Below are 21,464 nucleotides of genomic sequence, written 5' to 3' on the forward strand. Positions count from 1 at the left end.
ACTGTCTGGTTTGGCCAATGTACATGGCAGAGGGGCATTGCTGGCACATATCACATTGGTAGATGTGTAGGTGAACGAGCCCCTGATGGTGGCTGATGTGGTTAGGTCCCATGATGGTGTTCCTTGTATATAGATATGAGGACAGAGTTGGCATCAGGGTTTGTTGCAGGGTTTGGTTCCTGGGTTAGTGTTTTTGTTGTGTAGTGTCTAGTTGCTGGTGAGTATGCCTTGTGAGGTATCATTTCAAAAGTCTTGATATGTTGAACATTAATATCCTGTTGGATTGTATGTGCTGTCATTGTATGTGTGTGTTACTGAAAGATGTTGTGAAGGGGTGGGGTGGGGTGGGGAAGGGAAAATGACAGCCATGCTTGGCCTCACTCTCCCTACAACACAACACCTGAGGAACAAAGACTGAACTGGGAAAAAGGAGGTCCCAGGTGGGAAAGAAGAAAGTCCACCCAGCTTTCATACACAGGCAGGCTGTTTGTACTATTAACAGGGTGAGACACCACTTGATTCAAATCCTATCTAGTTTATAAAGAATTGTGGGAGATGCTGGGCTGCAGAAACAGCAAAATGAATAAATAGGTGATTTAAAATACAGTTTTTACTACAGATTTAGATCAATTTCCCATGGCTTCAGAGTCTGGAGATCAACCCATGGAATTTTCATATATTAGAGAGGTCAGGAAACAAGATTTCAAAGATATCAAATTTAACCAGTATGTACATCATTCTTAACTAGGTTGCCAACTTTCTAATTGCACAAAACCTAATATCCTTGCCCCACTACTTCCCCAAGGCCCTGCCCCACCCCTTCTCTGAGGCTCCACTCCCACTCACTCCAGGCCCCCTCCCTTGATTGCTCACTTTCCCCCTCCCTCACTCACTGGGCTGAGGCAGGGGGTTAGAGTGCAGGAGGGGGTGAGGGCTCCAGCTGGAGGTACGGGCTCCGGGGGGGGGGGGGGGCAGAGATGATGGGTTCAGGGCTGGGGTAGGGGTTCAGGGCAGATATGGGCTCCAGGAGGGGGATCAGGGTTAGGGTGCAGGAGGGGGTTCGGGTGTGGGCTCCAGCCAGGCAGCACTTACCTCAGGCAGCTCCTCGTTGGTGGTATAGCGAGGCTAAGGCAGGCTCCCTGCCTGCCCTGGCTCTGTGCTGCTCCCGACCAATGGGAGCTATGGAGCTGGCACTGGGGGCAGCACGTGGAGCTTCCTTGATCACCCCTGCGCATAGGGGCTGCAGGGACATGCCGGCTGCTTTCGGGAGCTGTAAGGAGCCAGGGCAGGGAGCCTGCTTAGCCCTGCTCACCAGACTTTTAACAGCCCAGTCAGCGGTGATGACTGAAGCTGCCAGGGTCCCTTTTTGACTGGGCACTCTGGTTGAAAACCGGACACCTAGCAACCCTATTCCTAATTCATGCTCATTTGATACAACAGAAATAAACTCACTTTTGTCAGTCTGGTCTAAATGACAGTAAATATTTATTAGATATAAAACTCAAACTATTTTCACAATTACAGGACAAATTTCATTTGGCTACACATAATTTTCCTCAAAAGGTTCTATAGCTTATTTAAAAATCTCATTATTTGCTGAAAAGCGGTAGTAAACAAAAATCTCATTCCTTGGCACATTCATCAGGCACAACCAGATTTCCGCACAACACTGAACAGAACACATTCATTCTGTACCAATAGTGAAGCTTCAACAAAATACAGAATATCAGGAACCTATTTTACCAGGACAATGGTAGGGGCAGTCTCATACTTTGGCACATTCAACAAGGCGCCTCTTGGAGAAAATTTCATTTTGGGGGGACTGGGGAGGGGCAATGTATAGATGACAACTGCTCCCACCATTCAATGTAAGATAGATCAAAAGAAGGAATAATCAAAGGGGTTGCATATTTTGGGGGTGTCCAAGGCTCATCCAGTTCCCGTCACAAATAAAAGGAAGACCTTTGATTCCACTGAGCACATGTAGTGTTACGAAAATTCCTGGGAAACCTACAGAATAGAAAGAGACCATTTATTCACACTCAGCCCAAACTTTGTTAAGGTGAAGTTAAGGTTGTTGTTGTACAGCTGGGCTCGCTATGACCCCAATTTTTGTGGGACTGGGAGTTCCAAACCCCAACATTAGAAAAATTGGACAATGAATCAATGGTGCTGCACAAAGCACCGTAGGGGTCCACAGAACTTTATGCTGATGTGAAGCTGTAGTGGGCACAGAGAAATGGTCAGGGAGTTGCTATTATCTCCCTGAGGGAAGAGCTAAGGTTGTGTGCCTGTACTCTTCTATGATTTCCAGGCATTTTGATACCTCCCGGTGCTACAATTTTAATACAGCCAAAAGCAAGGTGCAATGGATCTAGGAACCAAAAACATAGCTGATAATTACAGGATGGGGACTGTATCCTGAAAAGCAGGGACTCAGAAAAGGACTGAAAAGGATGAGATTACTGGTTCTGTGGATGAAGGGAAAGCAGTGGATGTATTGTTTGACTTTAGCAAAGCTTTTGACATGGTCTCCCACAGTATTCTTGTCAGCAAGTTAAGGAAGTATGGGCTGGATGAATGCACTATAAGGTGGGTAGAAAGCTGGCTAGATTGTCGGGCTCAACGGGTAGTGATCAATGGCTCCATGTCTAGTTGGCAGCCGGTATCAAGTGGAGTGCCCCAAGGGTCGGTCCTGGGGCCGGTTTTGTTCAATATCTTCATAAATGATCTGGAGGATGGTGTGGATTGCACTCTCAGCAAATTTGCGGATGATACTAAACTGGGAGGAGTGGTAGATACGCTGGAGGGGAGGGATAGGATACAGAAGGACCTAGACAAATTGGAGGATTGGGCCAAAAGAAATCTGATGAGGTTCAATAAGGATAAGTGCAGAGTCCTGCACTTAGGACGGAAGAATCCCATGCACCGCTACAGACTAGGGACCGAATGGCTCGGCAGCAGTTCTGCGGAAAAGGACCTAGGGGTGACAGTGGACGAGAAGCTGGATATGAGTCAGCAGTGTGCCCTTGTTGCCAAGAAGGCCAATGGCATTTTGGGATGTATAAGTAGGGGCATAGCGAGCAGATCAAGGGACGTGATCGTTCCCCTCTATTCGACATTGGTGAGGCCTCATCTGGAGTACTGTGTCCAGTTTTGGGCCCCACACTACAAGAAGGATGTGGATAAATTGGAGAGAGTCCAGCAAAGGGCAACAAAAATGATTAGGGGTCTAGAACACATGACTTATGAGGAGAGGCTGAGGGAGCTGGGATTGTTTAGCCTGCAGAAGAGAAGAATGAGGGGGGGATTTGATAGCTGCTTTCAACTACCTGAAAGGGGGTTCCAAAGAGGATGGCTCTAGACTGTTCTCAATGGTAGCAGATGACAGAACGAGGAGTAATGGTCTCAAGTTGCAGTGGGGGAGGTTTAGATTGGATATTAGGAAAAACTTTTTCACTAAGAGGGTGGTGAAACACTGGAATGCGTTACCTAGGGAGGTGGTAGAATCTCCTTCCTTAGAGGTTTTTAAGGTCAGGCTTGACATCCCTGGCTGGGATGATTTAACTGGAAATTGGTCCTGCTTCGAGCAGGGGGTTGGATTAGATGACCTTCTGGGGTCCCTTCCAACCCTGATATTCTATGATTCTATGACTTAAGGAATCATGGCAGAAACCAACTGAACAAGAGCTCCCAGTGTGATGTGGTGGCTAAGAGAGTGAAGACACTCCTTGGATGTATAAACCAGGGAATACTGAATAGAAGAAAGGAGGTGGCTTGTTCATGGCACTGGTGAGACTACTACTGATACTGGATCCAGTTCCGGTGTCCACACTTTAAAAATTATGTTGATAAATTTGGGAGAGCTCAGAAAAGAGCTTCAAGAATTATCTGAGATTTGGAAAGCCGACCTTATAGCGAGGGATTAAAGCTCTATTTAGTTTACTTAAAGAAAGATTAACAGGTGATGATCACAGCCTACAAGGACCTACAGAGGGAGAAGATTTCTGATAGCAGAGCTCTTTTATCTCCAAGAAAGAGGAAGACGAAGATCCAAAGCCTGGGATCTGAAGCTGGGTAAATACAGACTGAAAATAATCTACTTACCTAGGTATTCATATATCCCCCTCTGACAGCATCTGAGCACCTCACACTCATTAATGAAGTTCATCTTCAGAAGTCCCAACCCTCCTGTGAGGCTGTTATCCCTTTTTCACAGATGGGGAACAGAGGCACAGCATAGAGTAAGGACTGGTTTACATGGGAAAGTTACACATGCTTATGGTGAGAGTTTAAACCAGGTTAGGTAAACTGGTGCAAAAAGGTTTTGTGGACACTTATTGTGGTATAAATCAGATTTATTTTGGTTCATCTTAAGTCAATTAGGGACAGGTTTAACCTAAGCAAAACCTAAACCAAAACAAGTGTGTCCACACAAGGATTTGCAACAATTTAGTTAACTTGGTTTAAAAACCAGTTTAAGTTAAATTGGTGGAACTCTCTCATATAGACAAGGCCTAAGTGATTTCCTCAAGGTCACACAAGAAATCTCTTCCTCAGCTAGAAACTGAAGCCAGGTCTCCTGAGTTCCAATCTGTTGAGTCTTTTGTTCTTTACAAAACAAATAAAATATGAAGAATCTTCACAAACACAGTTGAGTCCCAAATAACCATGTTTACTGAATGTACACAAACGTTCCAGGTCTAGCTACCTATACTGCTTCTCTGATTGGTTTCTGGCAGCTTCTAATAACACAGAACACAGTGAGTACACTAGAGGGCCCACAAACTATTTAAAGGGATACTGTCCTATTCCATACACTACACCATTCTTTTTCTCCAAATAAGGTTTGAGGGCTATTAGCTACTGGAACAACTTACCTAGGGTGTTGTGGATGCTCAATGCCTTAAGATTGGAGGCTCTTTCTAAAAGACCTGCTCTAGCTCAAGCAGAAGATAAGAGCTCAATGCAAGAACCACGGAGCGAAATACTATGGCCTGTGTTATGCAGGTCAGACTAGATTATCACAGTGGTTCCTATTGGCTAAAAGTAGTTGACTGTGACTCCTTGAATTGGGGTCTGGTTCTATGTTAGTCATGGCCCCAGCATAGATTAATACAGTCTTCAGGTTACCCTAGTCTATGGCAGCTGGTGTAGCTGGGCAAAGAGTATTCTAGTCAAGCCCCCAGCCTGCTCTGACAAAGGCCCTGTGCAGAAGGCTGAAGGAGAAAGGTAGAACAAGGAGCTAGTTATGCTGGCCTGTACCCACTGGGGACTCTCCTGCACCAGGAGAATGCCCTGCTGGGGAGATCCAGCACCAGGTCACAGCAGCGAATCTAGTCCAATTAATTTAAAGCTACAGCAAGGAGAAGCTTTTAACAATGACATCAGTGAGCAAATGGCAAATGTTTCCATGGAGGCACTTGTAGCACTGCTACTGGAAATCCTCATGTCAAGGCTTCGAGATGGTCAGTGATTTTGCCACAGAGCAGGGGCGTAGACTAAGAGTATGTATACAAAGGCAGCCTGTGGAAGAGACACTCCCAGCCTGTGTAGACAGACTTGGGTTTGTGGGGCTCGTGCTAGTGCTCTAAAATTTGCTGTGTGGACAACAGTTTGACGTTGCGGCTCAGGTGGGAGCTCGGATGCTGAAGCCTTGGGAGGCAGGTAGGCTTCAGAGCCTGAGTTCCCAACCAAGCCACAACGTCAAAGTGCTGTCTATGCAGCTATTTTTAGAGCAATGGCGCGAGCCTCACAAACCCAAGTCTGTCTACCCAGGCTGGGAGTCTCCCTTCCGCAAGCTGTGTGGACATACCCAAAGTGACCTTGAAGAGGTTCCTTTTAGGTCAAAGGATTCTATGAATCACCCTCCACACTGAATCAAGATTGGATCTCAACCTTTGGTTGATCTTTTTTGTGCAATGTTGCATTTCCACCATATCTGATCTGAAAATTTGGCAAAAGCATTTTCACAGCATCACACAGGTCTGCAAAGTCTTTGTTCACAGGGATGTCCTAGAGGGAGAAATCATCACAGATCAGTGTACAGTACGATTTACCTTCTCTCAAAAGGTAAGTATCACAACAGCAAAGGTAGGCATCATCACACATTCTTGCTCTCAGGCATCCATGCAACTAATACAAGCTTTGACAAAGCTCCTTCAGCTCAGTGAGCTGGGTCATCAACCAGTTCACCAGCAAATGGCAATACCAAAGCTCTGGTGGATATAAAATAAAACATGAAACAAACTAGCTCCAGCTATCAGGAGAAGAACAGGAAACACGAAGACGATGAGGAAAAGGGTCAAAGGCAGCTGACAAATCAAGAAGGGAGGACGTGAAATTCCAAGCAAGCAACTCACAACTCTGTTGAGGGCTGTGTCTCTAGAATGATCAGAGCACAAAGTGGCTGGAATGCAAAAAACATTGCATAAGGGTGAGATAGAAAATGCAATAAGCAGCCTGTCCACAGAGTTCACACAAAGCCTAAGGAGGGAGTCAGGAAAGTGCTGGAACAGAAAGCAGGCTCAGGAGAAGGGTTTGTAAGAACATGAGGAACAGCATTTGAAAGGAGGTACTGGAGAGTAAGTGCAGGCAGGATAGTCAGGTCTCTCTTTGGCTGAAGAATACATTTGCTCTGTTCTCAGCCAGTCAGAATGCAACAGGTCACTACAAACAGGGAGGAACTGTTGCTCTATTATTAATAATTGAGAGCATTATAACCTGTGTTTTTCTTTATAAATTAGAAATAAGCCATCAACAAAAACATTTGGAAAAGGCAGTTTTATAATAACCACAACAGCATTCACCAGGGGAAGGGGTCTTTCACTTTCTGGGAAACTTCAACATTAAATAGAAGGAGACCCTCTGTTAAAACCAGATGGTGGTTTATGATGTAACTATAGAAGTCAGACAGCTAAGTTATGGGTACCACAGTATCCGCAGCTCAGTCAAAATAGGTCTAACTACAAGTATTTGGTCTTTGTTCAACGTGCTATTATGCCATGTTGCATAGATGCAATGTGGTGGAACTATGCTATTTGTAGAAACAATCATTCTGAATGTTCTGACTTTGGGGCCTTCATAGTCCACCCTCCTTTTTCAGTAACACATACCTTTGGGATTTCATTTCATTTGCCCCCCCGCCCCCTCCGCTGTTTAACACTTACTGAGAAGTCCAAGATTTCTACCACGGCACCAGAATTTGCTTGTATAGATTTGAGAATCCCAAAGCAGCCTTCACTCTGCATGGGATTTCTGGCCATCTAAAAAGGCAGACACAGGAAACAACAATAGGAACAATACAGATTGCAAGTTCTTTTAATTAATGCACCTTTCTTTAACACCTCAAACTGCAGCTGTCTTACAGAGGAAAATCAGCCTTCTCAAGTGTCTTCAGGCACATGCCCTGGGTATGAGACAAAAGCAGAAACTCACAGTGATAAGAATGGATGGTGATAACTATTTGAAAAAATCTCACATCTACAAGAACTAAACTTATTAAAAAAGTTTACTTTTAGGGATCATCAAGATTTGCCCAGGTCTCACTAAAGCAACTACATAACCTTATTATGGTCACCTTGTCCTCCCTCAGCGTCCACAACTCCACTCTCTCCTTGTTCTCTTCCTCCCCATCCCATCTTTCAATGAGGGTTCCCACCAGGCTCCATCCTTGCCTTTCTTTCCTCCCTTTACACGCCATCACTGGCTGACTTTACTAATGTGTATCTTAGTTACACATCCTTGAACCTGACCTCGACTGTACATTTTACACCAGTACAAGATGCTTTGCTGCATCCAGCTTCCGCTGGGCAATGCGGAAAAAGCTGTCAGGGAGCTGGTTATGGCTCCATAATTCTCTGCTTGACCTTGTAGGCCACTCTGCCAAATGCAAGCTGCCAGTGGTCCCCACAGGATAACACATGAGGATAAAGCTGGGAATATCTAAAATGCCATATACCTGGTCATACCCACTCTCTACCCGTCCACGACCTTCTTAACCCAAGTTTCAGGAGCTCCCTTTGTGCTGTCTGAGGAATGGAAAGGAAGAGGAACAGAGCAGAGCGTCTACCCCACTGTGCTGAGCTGAGGGATAGGTCAGACACCCAATGGCCATTAACCACGTCTCCCTCCAGCTCCCAGATGTGTGCAGCAAACATGGCTGCCATGTAAGCAGGTGACAGCAGAGGCCAGGAAGATCATCCTCCATATTGGAAGGCAAGGTGCTAGACTGCAGGGCAGAACAGGGAGCAACAGGTTGCAGGCTCTGGTTCACATAGAGGGAGGGGTATAAAATGCTTGAATTCAAAAGACTGTTGAATACAAGCACTCCTATACGAGACCATCTGCATGCCGCATTTCACAGGAGCGGCCAGAGACTGATGCTAAAGGCTCCCCTGTTGTTGCTGCAGAATGGCTCACACAGGATCTGATTCAATAAGCACTCATGCCAGTGACATTTTAAATATATACTTTATTGTGTTTTCCAAGATCTGCTTTAAAAAAAGCTACTCACATTAAGTCTCTTCAGAGTCTGGTTTTCTTTCAGGCCTACTGCAAACCGCAGAGCTCCTTCCAATGAAATGCGGTTATTGCTTATAACAGAGAAAAGGTAGACTTCTTACATTTTTCATTCCGTGTTCCCAACCCACCAAGCCAGAGCCATACTGTCATGGAGACATTTACTACAGTATGGGCAACAGGAGGACAACATGCTTTACAAACTCACGTGAAGGTACAGGGAATCACTTCACCCACCACTGACATGTGAACACATCTGGAGGGGCATTAATTGCAGCAGGTTAACAGCTCTCTACACACAACAATTTGAAGGAGAAGTGACAAAGAATCCCATCTCCAACTGAAGTTGCAGGGAGTAGACGTACCTGTCTGGGACACCTGTGTTAATGTTCCTGCTCTCACAGAAAGTGCTGTGAGATCTTTAGTGACCCTGAATGCTCATGGCCTCGGTGTTAAATCTCATCTGAAGAACAAGCTCCAGCAGCACAGCATTCAGCAGCTATACCACTTCCTGAAGTGCACAAGTTTTCCCTGAAGGACTCCCATCCAAATAATAACTCTGACTGGCCCTGCTTAGCTCATGTCTATTTCTGAGCATTTGCTTTTATTGTTAGTGTAACAATTAAAACCTCAGTGTTTGTTCCCTGACATTTTAGTTTTGTAAGTATATCCAGGTAGCCGCCAGCACAGCAGCAGCCACTGTCTGCTCTTTGGAAGCTTAGGCACATCATGCACTGGGATGGGAGGTTCATTGCCAGCTTGCCTGTGGGATTTTACACTGCAGGGAGTACTTGGACACTACCCTCTTGCTCACAGCCTGTCTCATGACCATTTCTGGTTATGTTCATGATCTCCATAACTGCATCTCTCTGAAAATTACCTGGTCTCACAGCTCTCCCACTAACTTCACCAGCCTCTGTTGTTTTCTTGACTCTCCCTTTGCTGAACCAATCAGCCTCCCCTTTGAATTGATTCCTATCATAACATTATGTCCACTGTAAGCCCTATTAAATCAACAGTACTTCTCACACCTAACTATTCTTAGTATATAGGCCAGTCCCAGGCCTCCAAGTACATAGGCCAGTGCTTTGAAGAACAAAGGAACTTGTCCAGCTCTCATTGTGAGCACAAACATCTCATGCTGTACAAGGTGCCCTCTAAGCTCCAAAGTCCCATTTCACTTTTCTTCTCATTTCCAGAGGTGCTAGTAACCCTAGATCCTTATCACTAAATTTCTTTCTATCCATCCTCCCCAGCCAGATGGAATCAATTTATTTCCTTCCCAATTTAAGATTGCAATGATATCACCTTGACCCCAGTAATCCTCCTCACTCCTTTACACCATCGCTTTCTCTGGGGTCACGAGGCTGACTACAGAGCTGGGGCCCTGGCAGTAGGACAGTAAATAACAGATGCCAGCAGATCTTCCCCAGCTAGAAATTTCATGGCCAAACTTCCATTACATGGCATTCCCTTTGTCATCTTAGCGCCAGCAAGACTGTCCCTCCTTACACATAAAACCGAGGTCAATGGCTGCTCAGGGTTTCAGCCACCAGAGGGTGGCTTTCACTTTCAAGTGTGGGACGTATTAAATCATGACCTGAGCCTGACTCACCTAATGTTGAGCTCTTCCAGCACATTGTTGACTTTAAGGGCCTCCCCCAGAGCAGCTGCTCCGTTGTTGCTGAAGCCATTGTAGGAAAGGTCCAGAACTCTGAGAAACATGTTTGCCTGTGGAACAAGCCAGAATTATTGGAAAAAACCTCACCGTAGCTTGAGAAAGAAACAGCCATCTGCGTCACTCTCGCAGAATGACCTTCCATGGACCATGCTTCCAAACCACAGTTAAAAATAGATGCAAAGGGAAAGTGAGCAAGAGGAAGAGAATGAGAAAAGGACATTTCATACCAACAACCGTAACTCGTGGTGGGTGAACCTCTGAAAAATTCTCTCTCCCTAAAGGACCCTCCTAAAATGTCAGGCTTCCCTCTTCCTTCAACCCCTTTCCTTTCCCTTGGAAGATCTCACTTGTAGAACACAGGTCTGGCAGCTTCTTGACTTAACCACAGCTGCCCTTTAATCTGAATATCACATGCAAGTAGGTTGTGAGTCTCACAGAGTACAGCACAAAGGATTAGTGGCTGCTGGAGTCCAGTAGCTAGGCCCAGAAAGAATCTCACAAGTATGGGAGTTGTGCAGCGGGGATACCTATTGGCTGAGGGGGAGCTAGTGGCTAATGAGCACATTTCATTGAGGGAGCTACTGGATGGTTCGCAAGACAATGGGATCCACACTGTTGGCTTCATGCTCAGAGCAGTCTCCAGCACCTGGTCAAACTCCTTGTAAAAAGGGCAGGATAACAGCTAAGGAAGGAGCAGTAAAGGGTAAGAGTGCTGAGTGAACAGTCTGGGATGGGATAGCATCAGTGAGCTCAGTCTGGATGCCTCCAGTATTGCTAACCCGAACAGTTCAAGTCATCAGTCAGACACCAAAATATCATGCAATCAGCCCCCCCCACCCCCCCGCAAAAATCACAAAATCAGGAAGGATTTTTTTAAGGTGCTTTTCTGGTGGCCTGGGGCAGTTCCTTCAGGAATATCAAGCCTGGTCTTCTTTGTGCAGGACAACTGCTTCCTGAACTAGATAATGGCAGCCCTCATCTGAAAGGAAAGGGGTGTTGATGTTGAGTGGGCAGCTTGAGTTAAATAGGTATTAACAAAAATAAAAACAAAAAAACCCACAGGTTTTAAACAATCTGACTAGAAATCTCTTCCTCTTTCAACTGTTTAAGTCTCAATCTCTTGTGATGTCATCAGCTCATTGTTTCACTTCACCTCAGATTCTTCCAGCAAAACAAGAAAGTCAAAATTGGAGATTTCCATTGTAAATATCTACCTATATTAACAACATACACACACAAAAGCCAGGCAGAATATCTTCAACAGAATGAAGCAAAACACAAAACAAAAAAGGAAGAATTGTGTCTCCTCTGCAGCTCATTATTCTCTTGTTGGACCCCCCTCCTCCTCAATCTTGCAAGATGCAGCATATAAAATGGTAGAAAAAAAAGTAATACAATGTACTGTATTAAATAAATAATCTGATAATTAAAAACAGCATGATAAAAGCACATGCACAACTAGACAGAAGTAAAGTTTCACACAGCCTGAGCGTTGGCATTTCCTGGCCATCCTAATGTACTCACCAGTTTTATGAATGGAATTTAAGGTGGCTTCATTTTTTTTTTTTTAAGAAACAGATTCCAATCTAGAATTTAATCTTGAACTACTAATTTAATCTGGAATGGATTTCAATCATCTGATTTTAAAAAAATAAGTCAGGTTGAGGCTTTATAAAACTAGCTTGAAAATTTATTTTATTTATAAATGTTAACTGAAATTTGCAATGAATTAAATTATGAATGCTTTTTTTAAAAAAATGCAACTACTAGGAGGAGATTTTACTTGAATTTTATAAAACTGCTATAGACAAAAATCAAAATATTGAAAATTAAGGCCCGATCCTGGAAACCAGATTGGAATATAACTTTATCAACATGAATAATCCTACCCACTCACTGAGGCCACTTGTGGTCTTAAAGTAAGCACATGTGTAAGTGTTTTCAGTAACGGGTTAAAATTGTGTCTGATTAGCGTGAAGTCTGTCTCACTTCAAACCAAAATGATTTAATATTAACAATGTAAAATTATTTAGACTTATTTAACAACACATTAATAAAGTTACTAACTTTGGAATACACGCAGCCCTACATTTTCAAAACCAGGAGCCCTAAAGTTAAGCTCCTAAACTCAAATTTAAGTCCCCACGAGTGGGATTTTCAAAAGCTCCTAGATGACTTACGAGCACGAGTCCCATCAACTTCAAACTGCATACCCTGAGGGAGCTGTACAGCCTTGCAACGTTTCAGCTTTCTTGGCTTGTGGAACTGCAGTACGTCAGCAGGTGGTGAATATAGCCCAGGTGGTTTGCTTATCAATCTGAAGTTTGGGCTGGCCTCACAGTGAGGATGTTAATAAGGCCCTGGATTGGTCTTTTTCAGGACCAATAAGCATTGTGTGTGTGACACCTCACAATGGGGGGGAGAGGGAAACTATGTATAATCGGAAATTCTACTAACAGTTGGAAATTATATAAAACATTCATTTCAGCAATTTAAGAATATAAAATGGGGAGAAAATAATGAACTTCAAACTGCAAATGGAAATAAAAATCAAGATTTAATTTTTTTAAAATTGATTTTTAAATCATGATTTTTATCTCCCTGATTTCAAGGCCTATACACTTCCAGATTTCACAGTGTTTTATGTTCAGGTCATGATGGCAGTTTCTACCCAAACAGATGACGCTTAACATGAGTATTACAGGGGGCAAAGACAGGAGATAACACAGACTTCCTACCTCGAAGCCTCTGGCTAAGGCAGCTGCTCCTTGGCTACGGAAGTAGTTCCAGCTGATATTAAGCTCCTTTAGTCCAGAGTTTTCTGCTATTGCCATTCCAAGAACCTCACCTTATGAAACAGGTTAAGAAAAAATTGTAAAGACCCAGGAAAGGATCAGGTGGTTCAGCTGGGCAAGCAGCTCAGGTTATGGTAGGAAACTCTTTGGGTGAGAAATTACAATTTTTCTCTTTTATGCATCTTGTTGCACAAGCACAGAGCAGGGGCTGCAGGAAGAGCCAGAAAACAGGCCCCACATAGTCAGAGACCACTGAGTGCACATAAAAGGTGGTACAAGGACAAATCCCCATAAGGCGAAACAGAGCCCAACAGGGCTGTAACCAGAGCAGGGCCATTCTCGTGGGCTAGCTGAAGGCCAGACCCAGTAGTGCCTACACCACACAAAACAGCTCTGCTCCTCAACCCTGTGCTCCCTGGTGCCATCCTCAAGTGAGATTACAACCATTGAGAGGTTTCCTCTGTGCAGAAGGCTCAGTGGGATTGAAACAGATAAGGAGGGGAGGAGGTTTCAGGGAGGAGGAAGATGACATCAGGATTAACTGGGGGGGATAAAGCAACACACCAGGAGGGAAAAAGAGGAAGAGAGCGCAGAATGGCTGGCAGAGAGGATGGGAAATGGAAACAGCATCAGCCTGCAAGAAAACCAAAGGAGAAGCAGAGCTCATCACTGAGCTTCCGGAGGCCAATACCATTGAATTGCACAGTGCCCCCATCTACAGTACCCCAAATTCGACCCAGGAAGGTCGATTTTAGTGCTACTCCCCTCGTCGGGGAGGAGTACAGTAGTTGATTTTTAAGACCCCTTTAGGTCAGCTGAACAGGGTTGGTAGTGTACACGCATTCCTTATAAATTCGACCTAACCTCATAGCGTAGAATGGGCCTGAAAAATCAGTAGAGACAGAGCCAGTAACAATTGGGTGGCCCTGAAAGGAGGAGGGGAGGGAGGGAGATGGGTAGGATTGGAAGGAAGGAATCAAAGTAAGGAGAAAAAAAAACCCCCCAAACCTCCTCCAGTCCTAGAAAGACTCTCTGGCACCTCAGGGTTCTTAGCCCTGGTCTACACTAGGAGTTGAGGTTGAATTTAGCAGCGTTAAATCGATTTAACCCTGCACCCGTCCACACGATGAAGCTCTTTTTTTAGGACTTAAAGGGCTCTTAAAATCAATTTCCTTACTCCACCCCCGACAAGGGGATTAGTGCTGAAATCGGCCTTGCCGGGTCAAATTTGGGGTACTGCGGACGCAATTAGATGGTACTGGCCTCCGGGAGCTATCCCAGAATGCTCCATTGTGACCGTTCTGGAAAGCACTCAACTCAGATGCACTGGCCAGGTAGACAGGAAAAGGCCTGCAACTTTTGAATTTCATTTCCTGTTTGGCCAGTGTGGCAAGCTGCAGGTGAGTGCAGAGCTCATCAGCAGAGGTGACCATGATGGAGTCCCAGAATCGCAAAAGAGCTCCAGCATGGACTGAATGGGAGGTACGGGATCTGATCGCTGTATGGGGAGAGGAAACTACGTTCCAGTTTTCGAAATGCCAAAACATTTGTCAAAATCTCCCAGGGCACGAAGGACAGAGGCCATAACAGGGACCCGAAGCAGTGCTGCGTGAAACTTAAGGAGCTGAGGCAAGCCTACCAGAAAACCAGAGAGGCAAATGGCTGCTCCGGGTCAGAGCCCAAAACATGCTGCTTCTATGATGAGCTGCATGCCATTTTAGTGGGTTCAGCCACCACTACCCCAACCATGTTGTTTGACTCCTTCAATGGAGATGGAGGCAACACGGAAGCAGATTTTGGGGACGATGAAGATGATGATGAGGTTGTAGATAGCTCACAGCAAACAAGCAGAGAAACCGGTTTTCCTGACAGCCAGGAACTGTTTCTCACCCTGGACCTGGAGCCAGTACAACCCACCTAAGGCTGCCTCCCGGACCCACCAGGCAGAGAAGGGACCTCTGGTGAGTGTACCTTTTTAAATAGCATACATGGTTTAAAAGCAAGCGTGTTTAATGATTAATTTGCCCTGGCACTCGCGGCCAGTACACCTACTAGAAAAGTCTGTTAGCGTGCCTGGGGATGGAGCGGAAATCCTCCAGGGACATCTTCTTAAAGCTCTCCTGGATGTACTCCTAAAGCCTTTGCAAAAGGTTTCTGGGGAGGGCAGCCTTATTTCATCCACCATGGCAGGACACTTTACCATGCCAGGTCAGTAGCACGTAGTCAGGAATCATTACAGAACAAAGCATTGCAGTGTATGTTTGCTGGTGTTCAAACAACATCCCTTCTTTATCTCTCTGTGTTATCCTCAGGAGAGTGATATCACATGGTCATCTGGTTGAAATAGCGTGCTTTTCTTAAGGGGATATTCAGAGGTGCCTGTTCCTGCTGGGCCATTTGCCTGCGGCTGAACAGAAATGTTCCCCACTGTTAGCCACGGGGAGGGGCTAGCCACGTAGTGGGGGGAGGCAAAATGCGACCTTGTAATGAAAACACATGTGCTATATATGTAATGTTAACAGCAAGGTTTACCGTGAAAGAGTGTACCCATTGTTCTATAAGTGTCTTTTTAAATACCACTGTCCCTTTTTTTTTTCCTCCACCAGCTGCATGTGTTTCAAGGATCACAGGATCTTCTTCTTCCCAGAGGCTAGTGAACATTAGAAGGCGAAAAAAACTGCACTTATGATGAAATGTTCTCTGAGCTCATGTTGTCCTCCCACACTGACAGAGCACAGATGAATGTGTGGAGGCAGACAATGTCAGAGGGCAGGAAAGCACAAAATGACCAGGAGGAGAGGTGGCGGGCTGAACAGAGTAAGTGGAGGGCTTAAGAGATGGCTGAAGCTGAAAGGTGGCGGCAGCGTGATGAGAGGAGGCAGGATTCAATGCTGAGGATGCTGGAGGATCAAACTAATGTGCTCCAGCATAGTGTTGAGCTGCAGAAAACGCAGCAGGAGCACAGACTGCCGCTACAGCCCCTGTGTAACCAACCGCCATCCTCCCCAAGTTCCATAGCCGCCTCATTAAAATCAACAAAGGGGGTGGGTTTATATCAAGGAGAAACAAAAACAACTGTCACACAGAACAGCCCCCTCAAGGGCTGAACTCAAAACCCTGGGTTTAGCAGGCCAATGCTCAACCCAATGCTCAACCCACTGAGCTACTCCTCCCCCCGGTTTTTCAGGCAGGACTGAATCTCCATTAAACTTTTCAAGGTGCCCTGACAGACCTCACTGAAATGATTGTCAGCCGTTGATTTCATGGAGGGAGGGGGGAGCAAATTAATACAAAACAAATCTGGTGTATTTCTTGTTCTGATCCACTCCATCTATCTTTTACATCTTTGGCTGGCAGCAGACAATGCAGTAGGACTGCTAGCTATCCTCATCTCCTGCCTGCTCGCCATAAGACGGTACAATAGGACTGCCAGCAGGACTAAAGAGAATGACCTGGTCGAGTCACTCCTAATGTAGTCCCTGCGCCCATGTCTGCCCAGGCGCTCCTGACTGACCTTACCGAGGCGGCCAGGAGCACCTCGGACATGACGACGTTGGTTATCAGGCCTATTGCATCGTCTGCTGCCACGAGGCAATGGGTTGCTGCTGTGTAGCAATGCAGTACCGTGTCTGCCAGCACCCAGGAGATATATGGTGACAGTGAGCTGAGCGGGCTCCATGCTTGCCGTGGTATGGCGTCTGCACAGGTAACTCAGGAAAAAAAGGCGCGAAATGATTGTCTGCCGTTGCTTTCTCGGAGGGAGGGAGCGAGGGCCTGACATGTACCCAGAACCACCCACAACAATGTTTTTGCCCCATTAGGATCTCAACCCAGAATTCAAATGGGCGGCGGAGACTGCGGGAAAGCTACCCACAGTGCAACGCTCCAGAAGTCGACGCGAGCCTCGGTACTGTGGACGCACTCCGCTGAGTTAATGCAGTTAGAGCATTTAGTGTGGAGACACACACAATCGACTATATAAAAATGATTTCTAAAAAACCGACTTCTATAAATTCGACCTAATTTCGTAGTGTACATATACCCTATGAGAGAGGAGAAGATTCCCACAGGTTTCAGTGGGTGGCTATAGGTGGCAAAGGATTTTAAAGCTAATGGACATTCTTTCCTTGCACATTAAATTCTATTCATACTTCTTGCCCTTAATCTCAAGCCCTACATCACACTGCCCAGTCTACATCCCAGATCTGCTCTCCTTTTGCACCCTCTCCACCAATATCACCAGCTTTAATACCCCTCACTTTCCCTCCCCAACTTCTCCTTGCCTGCTGCCCCTTATGCCTGGACATCCTTCCAAAAGCAAGTCTCCAAGCCCTCTCAGCTCCGCAGTCAAATCCCATCCAACACCCACTTCTGCACCATCCCCCACAAAAAAAAACACATTGTAAAAACAGAGTTACTATACAGGGTGACAAGTTTCAGAATAGCAGCCGTGTTAGTCTGTATCCGCAAAAAGAAAAGGAGTACTTGTGGCACCTTAGAGAGTAACAAATTTATTTGAGCATAAGCTTTCGTGAGCTACAGATGAAGTGAGCTGTAGATCACGAAAGCTTATGCTCAAATAAATTTGTTACTCTCTAAGGTGCCACAAGTACTACTTTTCTTTTTACACAGGGTGAGTAACCATCTCTGCTTCCAGTAGTGTCCCTATAGGTGCTCCACTCTAGGTGATTATTAAGCAGTTCCCTCTATGGAAGGAGGGGGGCTTCAGAGTTGAGTCTAAGTTTGAAGCTAGAACAGCGGAGCCAAATATGGCATCAGAAGTGGAGGCATGAGTGACTACATAGTGTTCAGCAAATGTATGAATGGACATCCAAGTCACAGCTCTACATATTTCTGCAATGGGAATGATCTTAAGAAAGGCTATTAAAGTAGAGAGGGATCTGGTGGAGTGAGTTAATACTCTAAAGAGAGGTCAAAGATCATGAGACTGCTTAAGATGGCATAACGGTTCATCTCTCCTTCCTGCTTTGCCAGTACTTTCCCCTCTCAGAAACAAACAACTCTCTCTGGCTTCCTCTACCTCCTCCACTTCTACTCCCACTCCCCTCTTCCATTCTCCGTGTCTTGATCTATCCTGCCTTTCATTCTGCTTCTCCCTTCAGCTCAACCATCTCTTTTATAGCCCCCCTTTTGCTTCCCACAACCTGACTGATCTGGGAGTGGAGGGGCTTTGGTGAGAGGTAATAGAACAGTGGTTCTCAAACTTTTTTACTGATGACCCCTTTCACATAGCAAGCCTCTGCATGTGACCCCCCTTATCAATTAAAAAGACAAATATATTTAACACCACTATAAATGCTGGAAGCAAAGCAGGGTTTGGGGTGGAGGCTGACAGCTCCCAACCCCCCCATGTAATAACTTCATGACCCCCTGAGGGGTCCCGACCCCCAGTTTGAGAATCCCTGTAATAGAGGTTCAAGCTAGGCAGGTTTGACCGCCATGGAGGGTCAGGGAAGACAGGATAACCACTCCCATTCCTTGACATCCTGCCCCCCCTCCCCTTCCAGAACTAAAAATGAAGACTTTAAAGGGCAGAAAAGATGAATCAGTATTTGCCCAATGCCGGCAGTCCCAGACATATCACCTCATTTCATCAGAAGCAGTGGCCTATTTATTCTATTTTCTTTTCTCTGCTCTGTGTCCTTATTTCTTCCTCTTCTGTCTCTAAATAGACTCTGTCCTCCTTCTCCTGGGTTTTCTGTTCTTCCCAATTTTCTATGCTCTGCTCTTCTCTTATCCCAGTTTTTCACTCTGTTCTCAGTGAAAAGAAAAGGAGTACTTGTGGCACCTTAGACCTACCAATTTATTTGAGCATAAGCTTTCGTGAGCTACAGCATCCCTTCATCGGATACATACTGTGGAAAATAAGTATTTTCCACAGTATGCATCCGATGAAGTGAGCTGTAGCATCTGATGAAGTGAGCTGTAGCTCACAAAAGCTTATGCTCAAATAAATTGGTTAGTCTCTAAGGTGCCACAAGTACTCCTTTTCTTTTTGCGAATACAGACTCACTGAGAACAGGTTTCAGAGTAACAGCCGTGTTAAAGGCATCCTGGGAGAAGTTATTTGTAAGGAGGGATTTGAATGATGTGAGGAAAGCCATTTAGCACATGAGGAGAGGGAGTGAATCCTAGCATAAAGAGAAAATTTAGAGATGGACAGAGAAAATGGTTAGGTCTGGAGGGAGCAGGAGAGAATGGCAGCAGAGATGGAGGCAGATGGAGCTTTTTCAGGCCTTTGAAGGTGAACAGCAAGAAACATGAACTTAGTGCAGAAACTGAGATGATGCCAAGTGAAGGGATTCAAAGAAGGGAGTGACATGCTCTGAGTGGCAGGAGGAGATGGTATTTTTGGCTGATCCATTCTCTGTGGGTTACAGGAGGACATAATGAAACATGGAAGATCTCAAAAGGTGGCAGACCAGCGATGACCAGGGTGTAGAAAGACAAGATTAATGGCTGAGAGAGAGAAAAGGATGGATTTTTAGAGGAAGATGTGAATGTTTCATGAGCAAGGATTCCAACATGATACATAGGTTATGAGCCTGGGTGGTGAGGACGACGGTGGAGCTGTAGGTGGTTTCAAAAGCGGGAGGAAGCCAGGTGGTTTTGGGAGAAGAGAGAAGTTTAGTTTTCACCACTTGGAGTGTGAATTTGCAGCAGGATATAACTATACAACACGTGGATCTACAAAGACACTGCTTTACCTGATGTGTCACCAAGCATGTTGTGACTCAGATCCAGAGATTCCATTTTATTGTTAGCCGGGAGGGCATCAGATAGGTACTTAGCTGCATGGTCATCAAACTCATTTCCTGAAAGTTTAAGGGTAAGAACTGTAGTATTCTCCAGAAGCATAGCAGAAAGGGCCTCGGCTCCTTTAACTCCAAGTCTGTTGTCAGATAAATCAACATCTGGGGGAGGGGGAAAAAACCCAAGAACAAAATCACCATTTAGCTAAAGGGGAGATGTCAGAAAGACTCCAGCTGTCCGCTGCGATGGAAAAAACCCTTACAGCAGTATTGCCAAGCCTCAAAGTTCAAAAATTACGAGATTGCCTCCCCCAAATCAATTTTTAATTTACGAAAAGCTGAAATAGTGGCTTTTGCTCTGACTTCTGAGTTTTTAAACTCCTCCTGCCCACCCTTAGTGTGTTTGTAACAATTACCCTGTTGTCAACTCTTCCAAATGTATAGTGAATAAGGTAATTTTGACCCAGCTGATGGAGCTCTGACTACACCCCATAAAGATCAGGGTGCCATTGTGCCTGGTGGTCCACAAACACATAGGGAAAGACAGTCCCTGCCCCCAAAGCACTTACAGTCTAGTGCAAAGCTTGTTGGTGAATTTGTGCTATGACCCACCACACTCATCTCAGCTAGGGGCCTCCAACCAGCCATTAGATGAGAAGAACCTTCTAATCTCTGCTGAGCTGGGCAGGATTCACACAGCTGCCCCACAGAGGAAAGACTGTGTAGATCATTAGCAACACCCAAGGCATCCAGACCTCCATTAGCGCTAATGGGACACCTTGGAGAATGAGACTCTTTTTGGAAAGACAGGTTTATTAAACCAAGTTCTGACCATTTTGCGGCTCACCTCCACTCTGCACACACATGCAAAATCTTCCGCATAGGCACTGTCCCACACAGCTGCCACAGCCTTCTCTTAAAGGGACAGCTCTCATTAACTAAAACCAAACACTAAAAATGCAACAGTAAAAATAAATAGTAACACGACATCAACATTCACTTCACTGAATAATTTCCATTCAAGAATACCAAAAGAATTTTCCAAGGAGCTCTCTGAATCATAAATGTTGATTTTTAACAAACCTTGGCACCAGGGCTTAAATTCTCAGAGATTGTTTCCTGGAGCACCCCTCTCCCCCCCACACCTAGTTTGGGGCTCCAGGCTTCAGCTGCAGGGCAGGCTACGGTGCTGGGGCTCCTGTGGGTTTGAAAATATTTACCTGTTGAATTTAAGCCCTGCTTGGCACATTGGGGAAGTTCCAAAAGACTGGAAAAAAGTCAGTGTAGTGCCAATGCTTAAAAAGTAAACAAGATGACCTGGTTAATCACAGGCTACTCGGAATTGTAAATAATGATGGGGACAGATCAGTTCTACAGTGTGATCTGGACTGTTCAGTAAGGCAGTTTCATCTGGGTGATATGCATGAATATAGCCAAATGCAAAACCATACATCTAGGAACAGAGGTTATGCTTACAAGATAGGGGACTGTAGCTTGGAAAGCAACAACACTGGAAAGGACTTAGATGACAGATAACCAACTGAACATGAGCTCCCAAGGCAATGCAGTAGCTAAAAGGGTGAGTGAAATCTTTGGGTGTACATGCAGGGGAAGATCAAAAAGAAACAAGGTGTTCTTACCTCTGTGTACAACATTAGTGAAAACATTACTGGACTACTGGTTCCAATTTTGGTG

At 45.2% G+C, this 21,464-nt stretch overlaps 1 protein-coding gene across 6 annotated transcripts in view; it reads right to left on the minus strand.

Annotated features, from left to right (window-relative positions):
• LRRC74B (leucine rich repeat containing 74B) overlaps nucleotides 1-21,464 on the minus strand; it is a 60,812-nt gene that overhangs the window by 32,747 nt on the left and 6,601 nt on the right. For 3 of the 6 annotated variants that reach the window (XM_073313509.2, XM_073313514.1, XM_073313515.2), the window contains exons 5-11: nucleotides 19,725-19,931; nucleotides 12,940-13,049; nucleotides 10,136-10,251; nucleotides 8,516-8,594; nucleotides 7,170-7,265; nucleotides 5,899-6,015; nucleotides 1,469-2,010 (exon numbers count right to left, since the gene is read on the minus strand). In XM_073313509.2, coding sequence (XP_073169610.1) covers nucleotides 1,990-2,010; nucleotides 5,899-6,015; nucleotides 7,170-7,265; nucleotides 8,516-8,594; nucleotides 10,136-10,251; nucleotides 12,940-13,049; nucleotides 19,725-19,931 — 746 coding nt within the window. In that variant the 3' untranslated portion in view covers nucleotides 1,469-1,989. Of the gene's footprint in view, nucleotides 1-1,468; nucleotides 2,011-4,107; nucleotides 4,209-5,898; nucleotides 6,016-7,169; nucleotides 7,266-8,515; nucleotides 8,595-10,135; nucleotides 10,252-12,939; nucleotides 13,050-19,724; nucleotides 19,932-21,464 lie in introns of those variants that run through there. The other 3 variants (XR_012155138.2, XM_073313512.2, XM_073313510.2) reach the window with 3 other exon arrangements.

This window comes from Lepidochelys kempii, chromosome 15 (assembly GCF_965140285.1).
Source record: "Lepidochelys kempii isolate rLepKem1 chromosome 15, rLepKem1.hap1, whole genome shotgun sequence".
NCBI classification, from domain to species: Eukaryota; Metazoa; Chordata; order Testudines; family Cheloniidae; genus Lepidochelys; species Lepidochelys kempii.